Source organism: Nycticebus coucang, chromosome 7, assembly GCF_027406575.1.
Source record: "Nycticebus coucang isolate mNycCou1 chromosome 7, mNycCou1.pri, whole genome shotgun sequence".
Taxonomy (NCBI): Eukaryota; Metazoa; Chordata; class Mammalia; order Primates; family Lorisidae; genus Nycticebus; species Nycticebus coucang.
In genome coordinates, this window is record NC_069786.1 from 130,069,923 (window position 1) to 130,085,877 (window position 15,955).

Consider the following 15,955-nt stretch of genomic DNA (forward strand, 5'->3'; position numbering starts at 1 on the left):
TCGTCTAAAGCCTCGTGGGTTCAAGTTAACCCACAGGAACACATCACATGTGGCTGACGCCACTGACGATGCTGAGATGAACGCCTGGACCTGTGATGCACCTTGTGATGAGACCAGGGTCCATGTGGCATCACTTTCATGCCTGGTTTCTTGTGAAATGTAGGTTTCACTGTCCTTCAGACATGGTGAGGCCAACAGATCAGGAGACAAGAGCCGTTCCCACAAGGAGGGACTGGCCGTACCCCACAGCCCACAGTGAAATGCCGAGGGTGGCTGAGGAGGGAGGGAAACGTGGGTAAGAGTCTTTTTGTGGTTTTTGTGGGAAGGAATTTGGCCAGGCAGAGGAAGTAGGTTTAGGGTTGGCCACATTGAATAATTCCAGCCAGCTCGAGTGTTCGGGTCATCGCTAGTTGTTCGATACCTGACCCAGAGGGGACTGGGTCGTCCATCACGAGGGTGGCCTGGTGTGGAAGAGCCTGATGAGGGCTGGGGGTGTGGGCCCTAGATGGAGTAGTTGGTATAAGATGATTGTTTACTGTCTCTGGGAATTGGCTAGTCTTGGGAGGGGCCATCTCTCTAGGGTCAACGGTGCCCAAATGTCAAAGTATCAAAAGTACAAAAAATAAAAAAGCAGGCAATCAGAGTTTATCAAATGATAAACTAGGCCAGGGCATGGTGGCTGCCACCTGTAATCTTAGCACTGTGGGAGGCCAAGATGGAAGGATCACTTGAGCCCAAGAATTTGAGGTTGCTGGGTGGCTCCTGTGGCTCAAAGGAGTAGGGCGCTGGCCCCATATCCTGCAGGTGGTGGGTTCAAACCCAGCCTTGGCCAAAAAAAAAAACTGCAAAAAAAAAAAAAAAGAATTTGAGGTTGCAGTGAGCTGTAATGACATCACTGCACTCAACCCGGGTGACAGAATAAGACTGTCAAAAAAGTTTCAAGAAAACATCATTCCTCTGGTGCAATGGCTCATGCCTGTAATCCTAGCACTCTGGGAGGATGAGGCTGGTGGATCACTTGAGCCCAAGAGTTTGAGGTTGCCATAAGTTGTGATGCCATTCTACTGACAGCAACAAAATTAATCTGTCTTAAAAAAAAATTCATGGGGTGGCGCCTGTGGCTCAGTGAGTAGGGCGCCGGCCCCATATGCCGAGGGTGGCGGGTTCAAACCCAGCCCTGGCCAAACTGCAACAACAACAACAAAAAAAAAAAATAGCTGGGCGTTGTGGCGGGCGCCTGTAGTCCCAGCTGCTCTGGAGGCTGAGGCAAGAGAATCGCGTAAGCCCAAGAGTTAGAGGTTGCTGTGAGCCGTGTGACGCCACAGCACTCTACCCGAGGGCGGTACAGTGAGACTCTGTCTCTATAAAAAAAAAAAAAAAAGGGCGGTGCCTGTGGCTCAGCGGGTAGGGCGCCGGTCCCATATGCCGGAGGTGGCGGGTTCAAACCCAGCCCCGGCCAAATTAAAAAAAAAAAAAAAAAAAAATTCATGGGTGGTGCCTGTGGCTCAAAGGAGTAGGGTGCTGGCCCCATATACCAGAGGTGGTGGGTTCAAACCCAGTCCCGGCCAAAAAAAACTGCAGAAAAAAAAAAATTCATGATTCCATTTATGTTTATTAGCTACCATTTTTCTCTTTAAAAAATTTTTTCCCTTGGAAATAAAGAAGCTTTACCAATTTTAGGCAAAATTAAGGAATAAGCACCAGCCATTAACACTATTGCAATCCAGAGACTTGATTTGCTCCAAGGATGTAGTGGGGCCCACATTCTAGATGCTGGAGATGGGAGAGATACGGAGCAGTCAAGGATCTCCACGTGTCTGGAATTTACATCCCAGCAGGTCCTGGGGGCATGGGGAGTGCAGAGACTAGACAAGAAGCAGGAAAGCTTCCTTGTATGTTAGATGGTGACTACTACGGGGAAGGAAAAATGTGAGCCGAGTGGGTCACAATGGGGTGTACGATGGACAACACTGAAGTAAAGACTCAGAGAAGCTGAGGGAGTGGCCCCCTGGCTGTCCGGGAGGAAACAGAAGGACAAAGGCCCTGCAGAGCAGGGCAGTCAGTGGACTGGAGCCAAGACGGCGAGGGAGAGACCAGTGAGGAGACCGTCAGAGGTTACAGGCCCCAGCAGGCACTGTGCAGACTTAGATGGAAGCTGCTGGAATGTGTCGATAGCTGCCAACACCCCAAATGTCAGGAGAGGCTTCCTGCACATACCTGCTTAGTTCCCCAGTGAAGTCCACTGTGCCTTCCATCTGTTCTCTGAATGTTCTCTGAGCAGGTATTGTTCTGGCACTGTGAACACGAAGGTGAATGGAACACATGGCTTGGGCCCCTGCCCTCTTGGAGCGTGGAGCCAAGCAAGAGAAGAGAGACTAGAATAATCTCCCAAGCGGGGGTGAAGTGCAACCGTGCCTCCAACCTGGTCCTGGATGTTGGAGATGACTCCTCTGAGGAAGTGACTCCTAGTCAAAATCTGAAGGGCCGAAGGGGAGAGAGGAGAGGCTCCTTCCCGGCAAAAGGGACAGCAGGGCAGGCAGAGGCTGGGGCTGCCACCAGGTTTCTGCCTGTGGTCCTGGGAGCAATGGGCCAGTGTCAGGAGGGATGACAGTTCAGGGCTTAGGACTGTCTCTGTCCAGGTGCTGAGAAGGGTCTGGCAGGTAGAGAGGGACATAGTGGACAGCGGAGAGTCATTGTGGCCCAGAGGAGCAAAGGTGATGGTGTGGACTCCTGAGGGGGCGCTAGGAGTGGAAGAGCTTAGGTCCCAGAGACACGACCTGGGGTGAGGGGATCTGACGGGACCCCTAATGCACTCAGGAGGACCTGGGTGGAGGAGAGGAGTGTACCTAGCTCGGCTGGCACAATACCAGGTTCATCTCTAGAGGTTGACGTTTCTCCTTGACCTTTTGTTTACACCCCCACCTCCAAGGTTGAATTAGCTGGCTGCTGAGTTTAATCAAGTTTAATCAAATCTCCTGTCTTGGGGATTCTGGGGGTGAAGGGATAATCAGTCTATTTCCAGAACCCAAAGAGGTTTAGGATAAGGAGTAGCTTTCATTTATCTGTTGTCCCTCCCATCCTGCCTTCCCCAAGTGAGCCAGATGACTCACCCATCCATGGGACCCTCTGTATGGAGGAGGTAGAGGTGGGGGCTTGCCTAATGCTTAGAACTGCTGAAACCACCAGTTCCCCATCTCAGCGCTAATCCAGCCTGCTCCTTAAATGGGATCTGGCTGCTACACAAAGAGACCAGGGTGCCGGGCCTCTTTGCCAGATCCCCTGCAGATCCCACACACACATTGCCCGAGCCTCCGAGTGGTCACCTGGTGAGACAGGGCCAGCTTGCCTAGGGCAGAGGCTGGCTGCTCGATATTCAAGGGTGTAGGGACCCTCCCCTTGCCACCCAGCCCATCCCACTTGGTTGGGGACAAAGCACAAGGTATGTGACCACCATGGCTCAGGGCAGGTTATGGGAGGAGCAACATGGGCATTTCCACATAGCCGGTCTGCCCCTGGTTCACCTTTTCTGTGTGGGTTTCCATAAGACTTTGCTAGTTAAGGAAACTTGAAATGGACTTAATTCCAGGCCACTCAGATGGCCTCCTGGAAAACTCAGGAGTGGGAAGAGAGAGCAGGAAAGGAGAACACTGCTTAGTATGAGTAGCTGAGTTGAACTTTGAGGATTTTAACATATTCTTTGAAAACTGATTTTGGGAGGTGGTTATGTTGTGCTTTTCAGGAGCTTTTTCTATTTATTTGCTACAAAACACGGTCCTGATAGAACCTTAAATTCAACCTGGCTAAGTGTGACAACGCTAAAGGTTTAGTCAAAAAGTACAACCTTCTCTTGGAGTCTAGCTAGAATCCCTGGTGGGCTTCACTGCGAATGTTTGAATCTTACCAAGAAAAATGAAAGACTTTTAAAAAATGGCAGACCACAGTAAAATAAGTATGCAAATACTTTCTTTAATATAACTAGGGTGTTGAAGCAGGTTAGAAGGAAATGCCCAGTGGATGTACCCATGATGTTCTTGACTTGGTATGTAGGATTGCTTTTCCTTTTCCCAGCACGCTAACACCTGACGTACAGACCAAGGCAGAAGAACCTTCTGGGGACAGGCAATATGGCCAGTGGGAAGACCAGTAAGTCTGAACCGAACCATGTTATCTTCAAGAAGATCTCCCGGGACAAATCGGTAAGTGGTGCAGCTTGACGGAAATTATTGTAAAAGAAGAATCAATAAATGGACCTGGTTCGAGTAATGTGTAGACACCCTTTGTTGGTTAGGGAAGCCTGTGCCTATTTTCCATCTGTCTCAGATGGGTGGTCGAGGAGACATACAGGAGTGAATGAATTACAGAAATACAGCTTTCCTTCAATCCCACTGAGAGTTCAGTCCTGCAACCCTCAATACTCTCCTAATTTGAGGCCCCACATTCTTACCCCCACCTCGACTTCTTTTTCAAGCCACCATGAGCGCCTCGCTTACCATTTCAAACTATTTCATCAGTACCTGTGACACACTTGGCCCTTTGTCTGTCATGTGCTGTGCCTGGGGAAAGTCCAGATGCTGATCAAGGGGACGCTTTCCCCACTGCCAGCCTCTCAGACCTCAGTTGGCCTGCAGGGCCACTGGAGAAGGGAACATGCCCAATTTGCTCCTTTTCTACCACTCTCCAGGGTCATGTTAGGTGATCCCAATGTGCCCATGAATTTCTGGCCCAGGCCTCTGGTGATGGATCCTCGCTGCTCTACTTGACGGTTTTATAGGAGTCAGTGCTCTAGCTCAGCACCCTCCAGTGCAAGCCACATATGTAATTTTAAATTTTCTAGTAGATGCATTAAAAAATAAGAAGCAGCAAGTAGCATTCACCTTAATACTTTATTATATTTAACCTAACAGATAAAAAATACCATTTTAACTTGTGAAATGTGAAAAATGATGACATATTTTTTACTCTTTTGTCAAGTCATTGAAAGCTGGTATATATTGACTGCACATGTCAATTTGGAGTGGCCATATTTCGAGGAGCTACCTGTAACTAGTGGCTACCAGGGTGGATCTAGATTATTCTAGATTGTTCTTTTGGCTGACTTCCGAAGTCTACTTTACCCCAGGGGTGCAACTGCCAGTTCATTTGTAGGGCTTCCAACCAAAGAGTAGGGACCTTGAGAGCCAATAGGGTGTCCTGTTTGGTTTTTAATCTCTGGCCTCAGAATAAGCTGTCCAGTCCTTATAGTGCCACCCAAGAGACCTGGGCTGTGCACATTCCTTCCTCTGCCCTTTCCTCTCTTCGCTGAGGAATTCTGTCATTTTCATCTAGTACTCTGATTCTAGGGGGTGACAAGTTGGGTATCCCACAGACTTTCATTCTTCAAACTCTTTCTCAACTTGTATCTCTCCAGCCTGCTTTAAGGAAACCACTTTTGCTGGTTTCTCCTGTTGTTTCCTCTCATACCTAGACATTCTTTGAACCAAGAAATTCAGAGTTTTTTGTCTATAGATAGAATTTATCAATGCATCATGTATTAGAGTCATTTCCCCTGCAACCACTGTACAATTTCAGCCATCGTACGGCAGGGCTCTGCTTCCACTTCCCTGCTATTCTCTTGTCTCTGCCCTCATCTGTGAGCCGCATCTTCCAGCAGGTGGGGAGGTAATTACCCCAGCCCCGGATGTCTCACCCTCACTTGGAGGAAGGAAGAGGCCATGGCCTCGTGGGCTCTCTTACAAGGGTCAGAAAATCTTTCCCAGAATCCCTCAGGCAGACTTCTCTCACATCTCATTGATCAAAACTGGTCACATGATCACCCTAAACCAATCCTGAACCAAAGGAATTAGATGATCATAATTAGATCAGGCCAGTCCAGAATCATCCCCTGGACTGGCCTCTTAGGACACAGTGGGGAGGATGGCAGATGCTGAACACAGTTGGCCACTTTTATCCAGGGAGAAGGGGTGTGGCTGTTGGGTGGGCCCCCATCAGGCTGGCTACGATCACGAGGGCCCACGTCTCAGCCTGGTCCCACTCTTCCCCTGACCTTCCCACTGCAGCTGCAGGGGCCTTCGCTGCCATCTGAGGTTCACTGCTACTCACACCCTGGGTCCCACGGTCCTCCTCAGGGGTCCCTGCTGTCAGTCCCTCCTAACGGGCTGTGTCTGCAGCTTCTCCTTCTCTTCTAGTCCTTCACCCAAACCTAACAACAAGCACTGGCCTCATGCATCTTAAAAACAACCACCACCAACTCCCCTGACCCTCTCCCCTTTCTAGTTCTCCTTCCCTTGCAGCCAAAGCTTGAAAGAGAAGGAAACCCCCACACTCTCCACCTACCTCGCTCCCTCCCATCCACTCTTCTGTGCCCTCCGCCTGGCCACAGTCAGGCCGCGTAACTGACTTGCCCCTTGCTGCTCACACCCCCCAAGTCTCAGTGTCCCTCTCTAGGACATGGGATTAATTCCTATCGCAGAGAGTTGTTGTGAGGATTAAGTGAAACTATGGTGTCCGAGCACTGGGCTTGGCACTGGGAACATGCTGAGAACTCTCAATGCCGTTTATTAATAATTCTTCCAAATACTTTTTCTCTGTTTAGCTCCTCTAAATGCTATTTAAATCAGGTCTTTCACCCTGCTTAAAATGTTTCAACATCTTCCTAGAGGTTCTCTAGGGTCAGGGCCTAGAAGACCCTTTCTGGCAGCAGCCGGTGTCCCCGTTTGGTGGCCGCTCACCCGAGGTGGAGCCTCGGCAGCTGCCGTGTGCCCTGCTCTTGGCTTTGGGCTTTGCATATGTTGCTTTTTTTTACCCAGACAGCACTCCCTCCTCCTCCCTTGTTACCTGGCTCTGCTATCTGTCCTGTTCACCACTTAGGAGATCCTCCTTTGAAAGGAAGAAACTTCACTCTCTCCTTTCCCCCCACTGCCCTCCCGACCGCCTTTGCCCTGGCATTTACCCCAGGGGTGTGATTGCCAGTTCACCTGTGGGGCTTCTAGCCAAAGAGCAGGGATCTCGAGGGCCAACGGGGTGTCCTATTTGGTTTTTATCTCCAGTGCCCAACAGAGCTGCTGGGGCCTCTGTGACTATGTGTGGAAGAGTGAAAGTAGCATTTTCCCAATTTGTGGAGTTCAAAGTCTACTGGAGGGGACAGGCTCCTACACAAGAGCCACACACAGTGTGGGCCAGGTGGGTGGGATCGCAGGCCACACGCTTCTGGGGCACCAAAGGCCAGCCTTTGCCAGGTGCATGAGGTCTGGGGACCCTGTAGTGTCCCCTGAAGTGTACATAAGATTTCCCCAGGTGGAGATGCAGCAGGGCCCTCCCCACGTGGGAACACTGGGGACAGGGCATGAATCAGTGGTGTGTGGGGAACGAGGGCCAAGCTGCTGTGGCCTGACCCCAGGGGAGGCACAGGACCCTCAGGGTGGCTTGGTACTAGGAGGTAAATGGCCCTGCTGGCCGCATTCAAGGGACCAGATTTTATTCCATAGGGAGCTAGTGAGCTGCCGGCAGGCAGTGAGCAGCAGGGTGGCAATGCCGTTAGGGTTCCTGCAAGACACCCTCCAAAAAGGGGGATGGGATGAGAGTTTCTCGAAAGAAGCTGTTTACTCAGGTGTGGGGAGGTGTGGATGAGAGAGCTGGACAACCTCACTGGGACCAGCAGCAGCTGGGCGCTCACACCTCCCTGGGCCTGAGGCAGGAGCAGGTACCAGAACTCAGGGGCCAGCAGGGCCAGCTGCTAGGAATGGTGATCCCAGGTGGGTCGCTGTGCCAGCTCCGGGCCAGTGGGGACAAACACCTATTTCCTTTCTTCCCTCCCACCGACTTCCAGCCTGCCTTTCCCAGAAGCCAGAGACCAGGGAATCCACTGGAGTGGCTCACTTGGGTCAGCCCCGCAGGGTGGCATGTGGATCTGGAGGGCAGAGCCAAGACACCCGGGGTGTTTAGGAGGCCTGTGCTCTCTCAGATGCCACCTCCCACCCTTGCCTAGGCCACTGAGGCCTCCATGCAGCGACTGGCCCTGGGTTTAGGAGATTCCCCATGGAATCTTATCTATAAACCAGGGTTCTGGTAGCATTTGCCTGAAATTGCTTCAACGTCAATCATGCACATAACCTAGAAGGCACAGGAACCCACGTTAGGACGTCAGATACAGGTGGGGGGGGTATAGTATAGAAGAGGATTTAATGCCAGCAAAAATGATATGGGCTGGTCATGGAATTAAAAATGGGTGTCAGAACGAGGGGCTGGCCAAGGTGAGTGCTTGCAGTCACAGCACACTCAGCAAACACTGAGTGGCTTCCTTTGTGCACCAGACTGGTAAATACTGTGATGGCTTCAAGATGCACAGAGGACTCTGAATTCTTTTTTTTTTTTTTTTAATATACTTGCTTTTATTTCACATCATTCAATTGTCTAACAAAAAGAATTTTAGTAACTCTAATATATGAAACTTATAAATATGATGAATATTAGGTTTTCTTACATATTCCAATGCTGTGTTTTAAGTTGAGTCAAAGTTTCTTATACATTGGACATACAGTCAGAAGTTACTACATTATCCAGTTATATATTATAAATTGAAATCATAATGCATTCTCTTTGATTTGCTGATACACTGAATTCTCTTAAACATTATGCATACTATAAACAGCCAACACATCCCTATTATTCCTCCACTTAGCACAAATATATGAATGCATTAGGTTTGAATGAATTTGTTATCATAATTTACTCTTTTTTTTTCAATTGGGGATTCATTGAGGGTACACAGTAACAGGTTACATTGATTGTCTTTGTTAGAGGGAAGGGGGGGACAGGGGTATGGTAGGTACATCTTTTGGGAACAGGACACAATTATAAGGGGGTCCTTATCTGAATTCTTACTGTTTTAGCATGGGTTAAAGTGACAGACTGTGGGGACCTAACGCACGCTCTCCTACAAAGGGTGTAAAGAGAGCTTCACTGCCAAGGGTGTGGATGCAGGCAGGGTGAGGGCCCAGACCGTAGTCATCCCCTCCCCAGCCAGCAACCCCCCACCTTCCTCAGAGCACAGGTTCAGGGGTACCTGTGCAGAAGCTTACCTAACAGGATTTCCAGGATACCTCAGAGCACCCACCTCTTTGCTCAGTCCAGAAATTCTCTTAACAAGGAGGGGAAGACTTTCATTCTACAACTTGAAATAAATTATTTAACATGCAAATGAGTGATAATGGTCTCATTTGCAGGGATAGAACTTTCCACTCAAGTGTTCAGTTAATTCAGCAAGTTTCCTGGTTGATATCAGCCCTGGGCTTAATGGGGAAAGGTGGGGAGAGCAGGGAGCCCCTGGCCATCCTGAGAGGTGGGAAGAATTCCTGAGAGCAAATCTGTGAGGAGTGAGGGCAGAGCACACCTTGCCCATGGCCCGTCGGGAAGGAGAGGGGTAACACACAAGTGGCATAGCCTCCTCACTTCAGGACTAATGAAAAGATTTGGGTTTTGCTAGTTTTTAGCATGGATCCCTTCGCTTAGTGTTCTCTGGCCATTTAAAACCCACGCCTGTTCCTCCCACAGGTGACCATCTACCTGGGGAAGAGAGACTATATAGACCACGTCAGCGAAGTAGAGCCTGTGGGTAAGTTGTCTGGAGTAAAACTTCCTGTAAGTCATCAGCAACAGCTAGTTTTGTGTTTCTAAAAAAAAAAAAAAAAAAATCAACCTTGCTGGTAATCTAATTATAGAAATGCAAATTAAAACATCAGTGAGGTGCCAATGGCTGATTGGAAACAATTTTAGAAGGTAAAGAGACTCAGGATTCTTCTATAATATATGAAGAACGCTCAAGGCTGGGCGTGGTGACTTACGCCTGTAATCTCAGCACTCTGGGAGGCCGAGGCTGGAGGATGGCTGAGCTCACGAGTTCAAGACCAGCCTGAGCAAGAGCGAGACACCACTGCTACTAAACAGAAAAACTAGGCAGGCGTTGTGGCAAGCGCCTGTAGTCCCAGCTACTCAGGAGGCTGAGGCAATAGGATCACTGGAGCCCCGGGCTTTGAGGTTGCTGTGTGCTACGACGATGCCACAGCATTCTACCCAGGGTGACAAAGTGAATAAATAAATAAATAAACAGAAAAAAGGGAAAAAGAATATTTAAAAAAAGAAGAATGCACAAAGCTTGAGAGTTAAAAAAAGCAAAATCCAATGAGCAAATGGGCAAAAGACATGAAAAGACATTTCACCAAAGAAGACAGAGGGATGACAAGCTCGCGAGATGTTCACATCAGCAGCCACCAGGGAAATGCAAATTAACACCATAAATGCTATCAAAACGGCTAAAATAAAAGGCAGTGACAATCCGAAATGCTGACAGGGGCGCAGAGAAAGCGGCTCACTCACGGGCGGCGGGTGGGAACGTGGTACAGCTGCTCTGAAAAGCAGTTCAGCAGTTTCTTAAAAAACTAACCATATACTTACATGACCCGACAATGACATCCTGGGCATTTATCCCAGAGAAATGAAAACTTATGTCCTCACAAAACCCTCTACATGATTATTCATAGCAGCTCTATTTGTAAGAGCTCCAAACTGAAAAGAACCAAAGCGTCCTTCAAAATGTGCCTGTCAGCTTCCTAGTTTTGATACTGTACTATAATTATGTCAGATGTAACCATGGGAAGAAACTAGATGAAGGATACTGTACTATCTTTGCAACTTCCTGTGCATCTATAACTATTTCAACATAAAAACTTGTTTTAAAAACAAAAGTAGAAACACTGATAGTTTCAGGAACAGAAGATGAAAATGTTTCTTGAAAAAAACCTCTCTGGAAGGTTATTTTTTGTTGTTGTTTGTTTGTTTTTGAGACAGTGTCATTCTGTCACCTTGGATTGAATACCACGGCATCACAGCTCACAGCAACCTCAAACTCCTGGACTTATGTGATCCTCTTGCCTCAGCCTCCCTAGTCCTGGGACTACAGGTGCCTGCCATAACTTCTGGCTATTTTTAGAGATAGGGTCTCGCTCTTGCTCAGCCTGGTCTCAAACTCCTGAGTTCAGGCAATCCACCTGCCTCTGCCTCCCAGAGTATCAGGATTACAGGTATGAACCACCATACTCAGCCCTCTGGCAGCATGTTATCAAAAGCCAAATCCAATCTGGTTATTTATTTATTTATTCATTTTTAGAGACAGAGTCTTACTTTATCGCCCTCGGTAGAGTGCTGTGTCGTCACAGCTCACAGCAACCTCCAACTCCTGGGCTTAGGCAATTCTCTTGCCTCAGCCTCCCAAGTAGCTGGGACTATAGGCACCCACCACAACACCTGGCTATTTTTTGTTGCAGTTTGGCAGGGGCTGGGTTTGAACCCGCCACCCTCAGTATATGGGGCCAGCAACCTACTCACTGAGTCACAGGCACCGCTCTGGTAATTTATTTTTTAAAAATCACGGAGAGACATAAAGATTTTCGTATGAAATTGTTCATCAGGCCAGCCAAGGTGGCTCATGCCTATAATCCCAGCAATCTGGGAGGCTGAGGTGGGTGGATTGTTTGAGCTCAGGAGTTTGAGACCAGCCTGAACAAGAGCAAGACTCCATCTCTACTAAAAGTAGAACAACTAGCTGGGTTTGTGGCAGACACCTGTAGGCCCAGCTACTCAGGAGGCTGAGATAAGAGGATTGGTTGAGCCCAGAAGTTTGAGGTTGCTGTGAGCTATGACACCCCAGCACTCTAGCCTGGGCAGCAGAGTAAGACTGTGTCTCAAAAAAAAGATTATTCATAATATTCATTATGATAGGAAAGATTGGAAATAATACAAATGCCCTAACAATAGGAGGTATATTAAATAATTTATGACACATCCATTTCATGGAGTAATATGTAGCTAGTAAAATGTGTAGTATATTATATACACACACGTATGTGAACGTGAACAGATGTTTGCAATATACAGTTGTTTGGGAAAAAGTTAACTGAACAGTACGTACAATAGGGTTGTTTTTATAGTAAAAACATTCATATAATTAAATGTATATGTGTATGGAAATAATTCTGCACCAAGTATCTTGACAATGGATTATTCTGGGTAGTGGGAATCTGAATGACTTCGTTTGCTCTTTAACTTTCCTTTTTAATTTTCTTGTAATGAACATGGATTACACGGGCAATTGTCGCTGGGAGTCATGGCAGGCACCTGTAGTCCCAGCTAGCCTGCAGCCTAAGGCAAGAGGATCGCTTAAACCCAAGAGTCTGAGGTTGCTGTGAGCTATGACGCTGCAACACTCTCGATAGGCAACAGAATGGGACTCTGTCTCAAAAAACAAAACAAATAAAGCACACACCTAATGTAGTTTTCAAAGTAGCATCTGGTTATCTGGTTTCTTTGATCTCCTCCACCCTCACTGTTCATTCCTTCTTTTGCCTTAGATGGTGTCGTGCTGGTTGACCCTGAACTCGTGAAGGGAAAGAAAGGTGAGAGGGTGCTCCTCGTCCTCCCTGGAAGGGTGGGAGAGTCTCCGGGCTGGCTCTGTCCAGGGCAGCAGATCTGTGAGTGGTGGACATAGCCCAGGTCTGTCACTCTGTGTGCTGGCCCCTGCCGCATGCAGTCCTGTGCTAGGGGCAAACTCAGGGCTCCTTCGTGGTTTTATCCTAAAAGGGGGAAATCAAGCTTGGAGGCAGGGGCAGTAGAACCCAGGATGTGCTTCTGGGCTTACTTCCCTGGTTCTCAGGGAAGTAAGGTCACAGTGCCCTTGAAGATCTCGGGCAGTTGTGATGTGAGTGACAAGTAACTTGTTACTAATCACAGTTACGTAAGCTAAATTAGAACGGATTCAAGTTACCCTTATGATAATGTCACTGGCTCAGTTCCGTTCTAAATATGCCTTTTGAGTGGTTGCTAGTGGCAACTCTAAGGAATTGTTCTGAACCCATGATGAGCCCATTGGAATGTATCAGCTGTGGCCCTCTTGGCAGTGAGGGGGCATGGCTAAAACAGGGTCCCAAATCACCCCCTGTGTCATAGCCACGTTCCTTCTGGGTGCCCGGCTTGTCTTTGGCTCCAGGAGAAGTGTGGTTTGAGTCCTAAAAGCCCATACCGTTGGCCTGAGAACAGTGCCTTCACTTAGGGAAGCCAGTCCTGCTGAGGGCAGTGTGAAGCCAGGCCATCTCTGGGCATCTTGAATGAAGGGTGGACAAGTGGCCTGTGGCAAGGGGCAGTTACCCTTGGAGCTGACATAGGCAAAATCCTCAACCAACAGCTAGCAAGTCCTTGGAGATGCCACTTCTGATAGGTTTTATATTTGAGAAATATGTGCTTAGTGTCTTTTTTGAAAACTGTGTAGTGAGCTTTCCTACAGTTCTTGGTGCTTTGGAGGCATGGTTAAGTCTGGTCGATGAACAGAATGTTCAGAAGTGCTGATGTGGAGAAGGCTCAGTAAGCAGGAAAGCAGAGTGAGCAGGGCCAGTTGCTGTCCAGCCCAGTCTCTGTCTGCTCCCTGCCCCCTCCCTCCCTCCAGACAGCTTGCCCTCCCAGGCCACTGCCCTCCCAGGCCACTGAGCTGGTGGATGAAGAGACAGAGGCAAGATGGGGACAAGGGGGTCAGGAGGACAGGGATCCATCTTCTCAGTATGTAGATTTCTGCCATTTTGGCAAAATGACGCAGGTGGGAGGGAACTGCTTTCAAACCCTCTGACCCAGCCTTGCAGGGGAAGTAACAGGAACCTTTGAGAAGAGGCTGATTCTCTCAAAGCTCACGGACTAGCCGCATAGCATGGCTCTCTCAAACCCCACTCCTTCCAGACGCTGAAGGTTGGAGTCCTGTTGCCCACTCCACTGGTGGGCCGGACGCCAGGCCCAGGGGCGCATCTGACACTGTCTCCCTCCCCTTCTCAGTGTACGTCTCTCTGACCTGCGCCTTCCGCTACGGCCAGGAGGACATCGATGTGATCGGCCTGACCTTCCGCAGGGACCTGTACTTCTCTCGGGTCCAGGTGTACCCTCCTGTGGGAGCTGCGGGCACCCCCACGAAACTGCAAGAGAGCCTGCTGAAGAAGCTGGGGAGCAACACGTACCCCTTCCTGCTCACGGTGGGTGACTCCTGGCCCTCGTCCTGCTTCCTTCACCCACAGCACCCTACAATGTGAACGGGGGCACAGGGAAGGGGACGGACAAAGGACCTCACATCTGTGGGCCCGTAAATTGCATCCTTGAAAGAAATTCTAGATTGCAAGGTCTGTGGCTGTCTTTTTTTAAGACCTTGAAAATAGCCTCTTAGCCTTTGAAGGCGCCGTTTCAACCCACAGTTTAGATATGTCCCTTCTCCCGACCACCTAATTATATGAGCATGCCTTACTCCTTCATAGCTCTGCTATAAAAAGAAAGGTCGCGGAGGTGCCCCTCGGTGGCCCCAGGAAGTTCAAAGCAGGAAAGTGTGCTCTACAGGACAGGAGATCTTAGTGAAAAGATGTCGATGTTAGCCTCGCCCACAGTTTGGAGGGTCTATGGAGATACAGCCCCTCACCTCTCTGTCAAGGCCCATGTCTTGCTCAGTGAGACCTGGCCGCCAGCAACGCCAGTGTGCAGGCTTCCTGAAGTCTGGGGTGAACTCCATGTGAGGAAGCTTCTGCTTCCTTCACTCCTCCAAAGCCATGTGGCTCAGCGTTAAAGGGGAGTGGCATTCTGACCCATGTCACAACACGGTGACCCTTGCTCACAGTATGTGAAAGGAGCTACACACAGGACAGATGGTGTGTGACTTCGCTGATAGGAGGCACCTGGAGTGGTCAGCGTCACACAGACAGCAGAGCCGAGGCTCCCAGGGTGGGCAGGGGGAGTGAGGACTTGGGGCTTAATGGGCTCAGAGGGTCAGTTTCGGGTGATGTAAAAGTCCGGGAGATACATGGTGGTGATTATTGCAGAAAAAAGTGAATGTCTGGCATATGAGGCCAATGAACTGTATATTTAAAATAGTTTAAATAGCAAATGAAATGGCAAATGGTATTCTATTTTATTACATTTGTGTTTTGTCTTTTGCCTTTTTTTTTTATTTCTTTTTACAAAATTGTGTTTTGAAAGACTGATATGGTCCTGGGTGCTCCCAAGCACCTGTGCTGGGAGTTTGAAGTGCCGTCACTTTTTGGAGACATCATGTCCACATGTATCAGAAACCTTTAAAAAATGTGATTTCTCTTCCTAGCCATGTAGCCCGTGGAATTAATTGGCTAAAACTGTGCTAAGGTGTATAAAGAAAGATGGTCACTGTAGTATTGTTATAGAGTGTTTAAGTAGCTAACACGGGTGACTGGCTCAGTGAAGTGTGTGTTGGTTGAGCCCTACCAGTGATGGTGTGGGACTGTATTTCAAGAAACAGGAAGGAAAATGTCATAGTGCTTCAGAAGAAGGGGTGAGTAAACCAAACGAGGGATGTGGCCATCATGTGGTTCTACCTGGATACCTCTGTAAAACGTACACACACCACATATGCACACTTACGTATGTGTAAGGGCACACATGCATCGTGGGACTAGAGTATAGTATAGGGGAATATGTGTTTTTCTTCTTTCTAATCATCTTTATTTTCCTGTTGCTGTATGAGGATCGTATATTACCGTGGAACAATCCCTCTGAGATAGGTGATTTGTTTCTTTCCACAGTTTCCCGACTACTTGCCCTGCTCTGTGATGTTGCAGCCGGCTCCTCAAGACACAGGGAAGGTGAGTTCAGGAAGAAATGCCATGGATTTGTTCATTTCTTCGATAGATTTTTCAAAATAACTTTTTATCCTGGAAAACTATAGACATCGCAGACAGGTGGGGTCTTCTCTGAGTGAGTGGGAGCCACTGGTGGGCTCCGGTTGATAGGTTTTGACTTACAAAGGGTCATTGTGACCACTGTGTTGAGGACGGGGTTGGGGCTGGAGCTGGCCACGCACCTGCTGTGGAGGGGCCAAGTGTGACGGGGAAGAGTGACGGGGTGGCCCAGG

At 48.6% G+C, this 15,955-nt stretch overlaps 1 protein-coding gene across 1 annotated transcript in view; it reads left to right on the top strand.

Moving 5' to 3' along the window:
• Positions 1 to 3,912: 3,912 nt before the first annotated feature.
• SAG (S-antigen visual arrestin) overlaps positions 3,913 to 15,955 on the top strand; it is a 31,252-nt gene continuing 19,209 nt past the window's right edge. Inside the window, exons 1-5 of the mRNA XM_053597194.1 lie at positions 3,913 to 4,196; positions 9,550 to 9,610; positions 12,402 to 12,446; positions 13,867 to 14,060; positions 15,627 to 15,686. Of these exons, the coding sequence (XP_053453169.1) occupies positions 4,125 to 4,196; positions 9,550 to 9,610; positions 12,402 to 12,446; positions 13,867 to 14,060; positions 15,627 to 15,686 (432 nt within the window). The 5' untranslated portion in view covers positions 3,913 to 4,124. The remainder of the gene's footprint in view (positions 4,197 to 9,549; positions 9,611 to 12,401; positions 12,447 to 13,866; positions 14,061 to 15,626; positions 15,687 to 15,955) is intronic.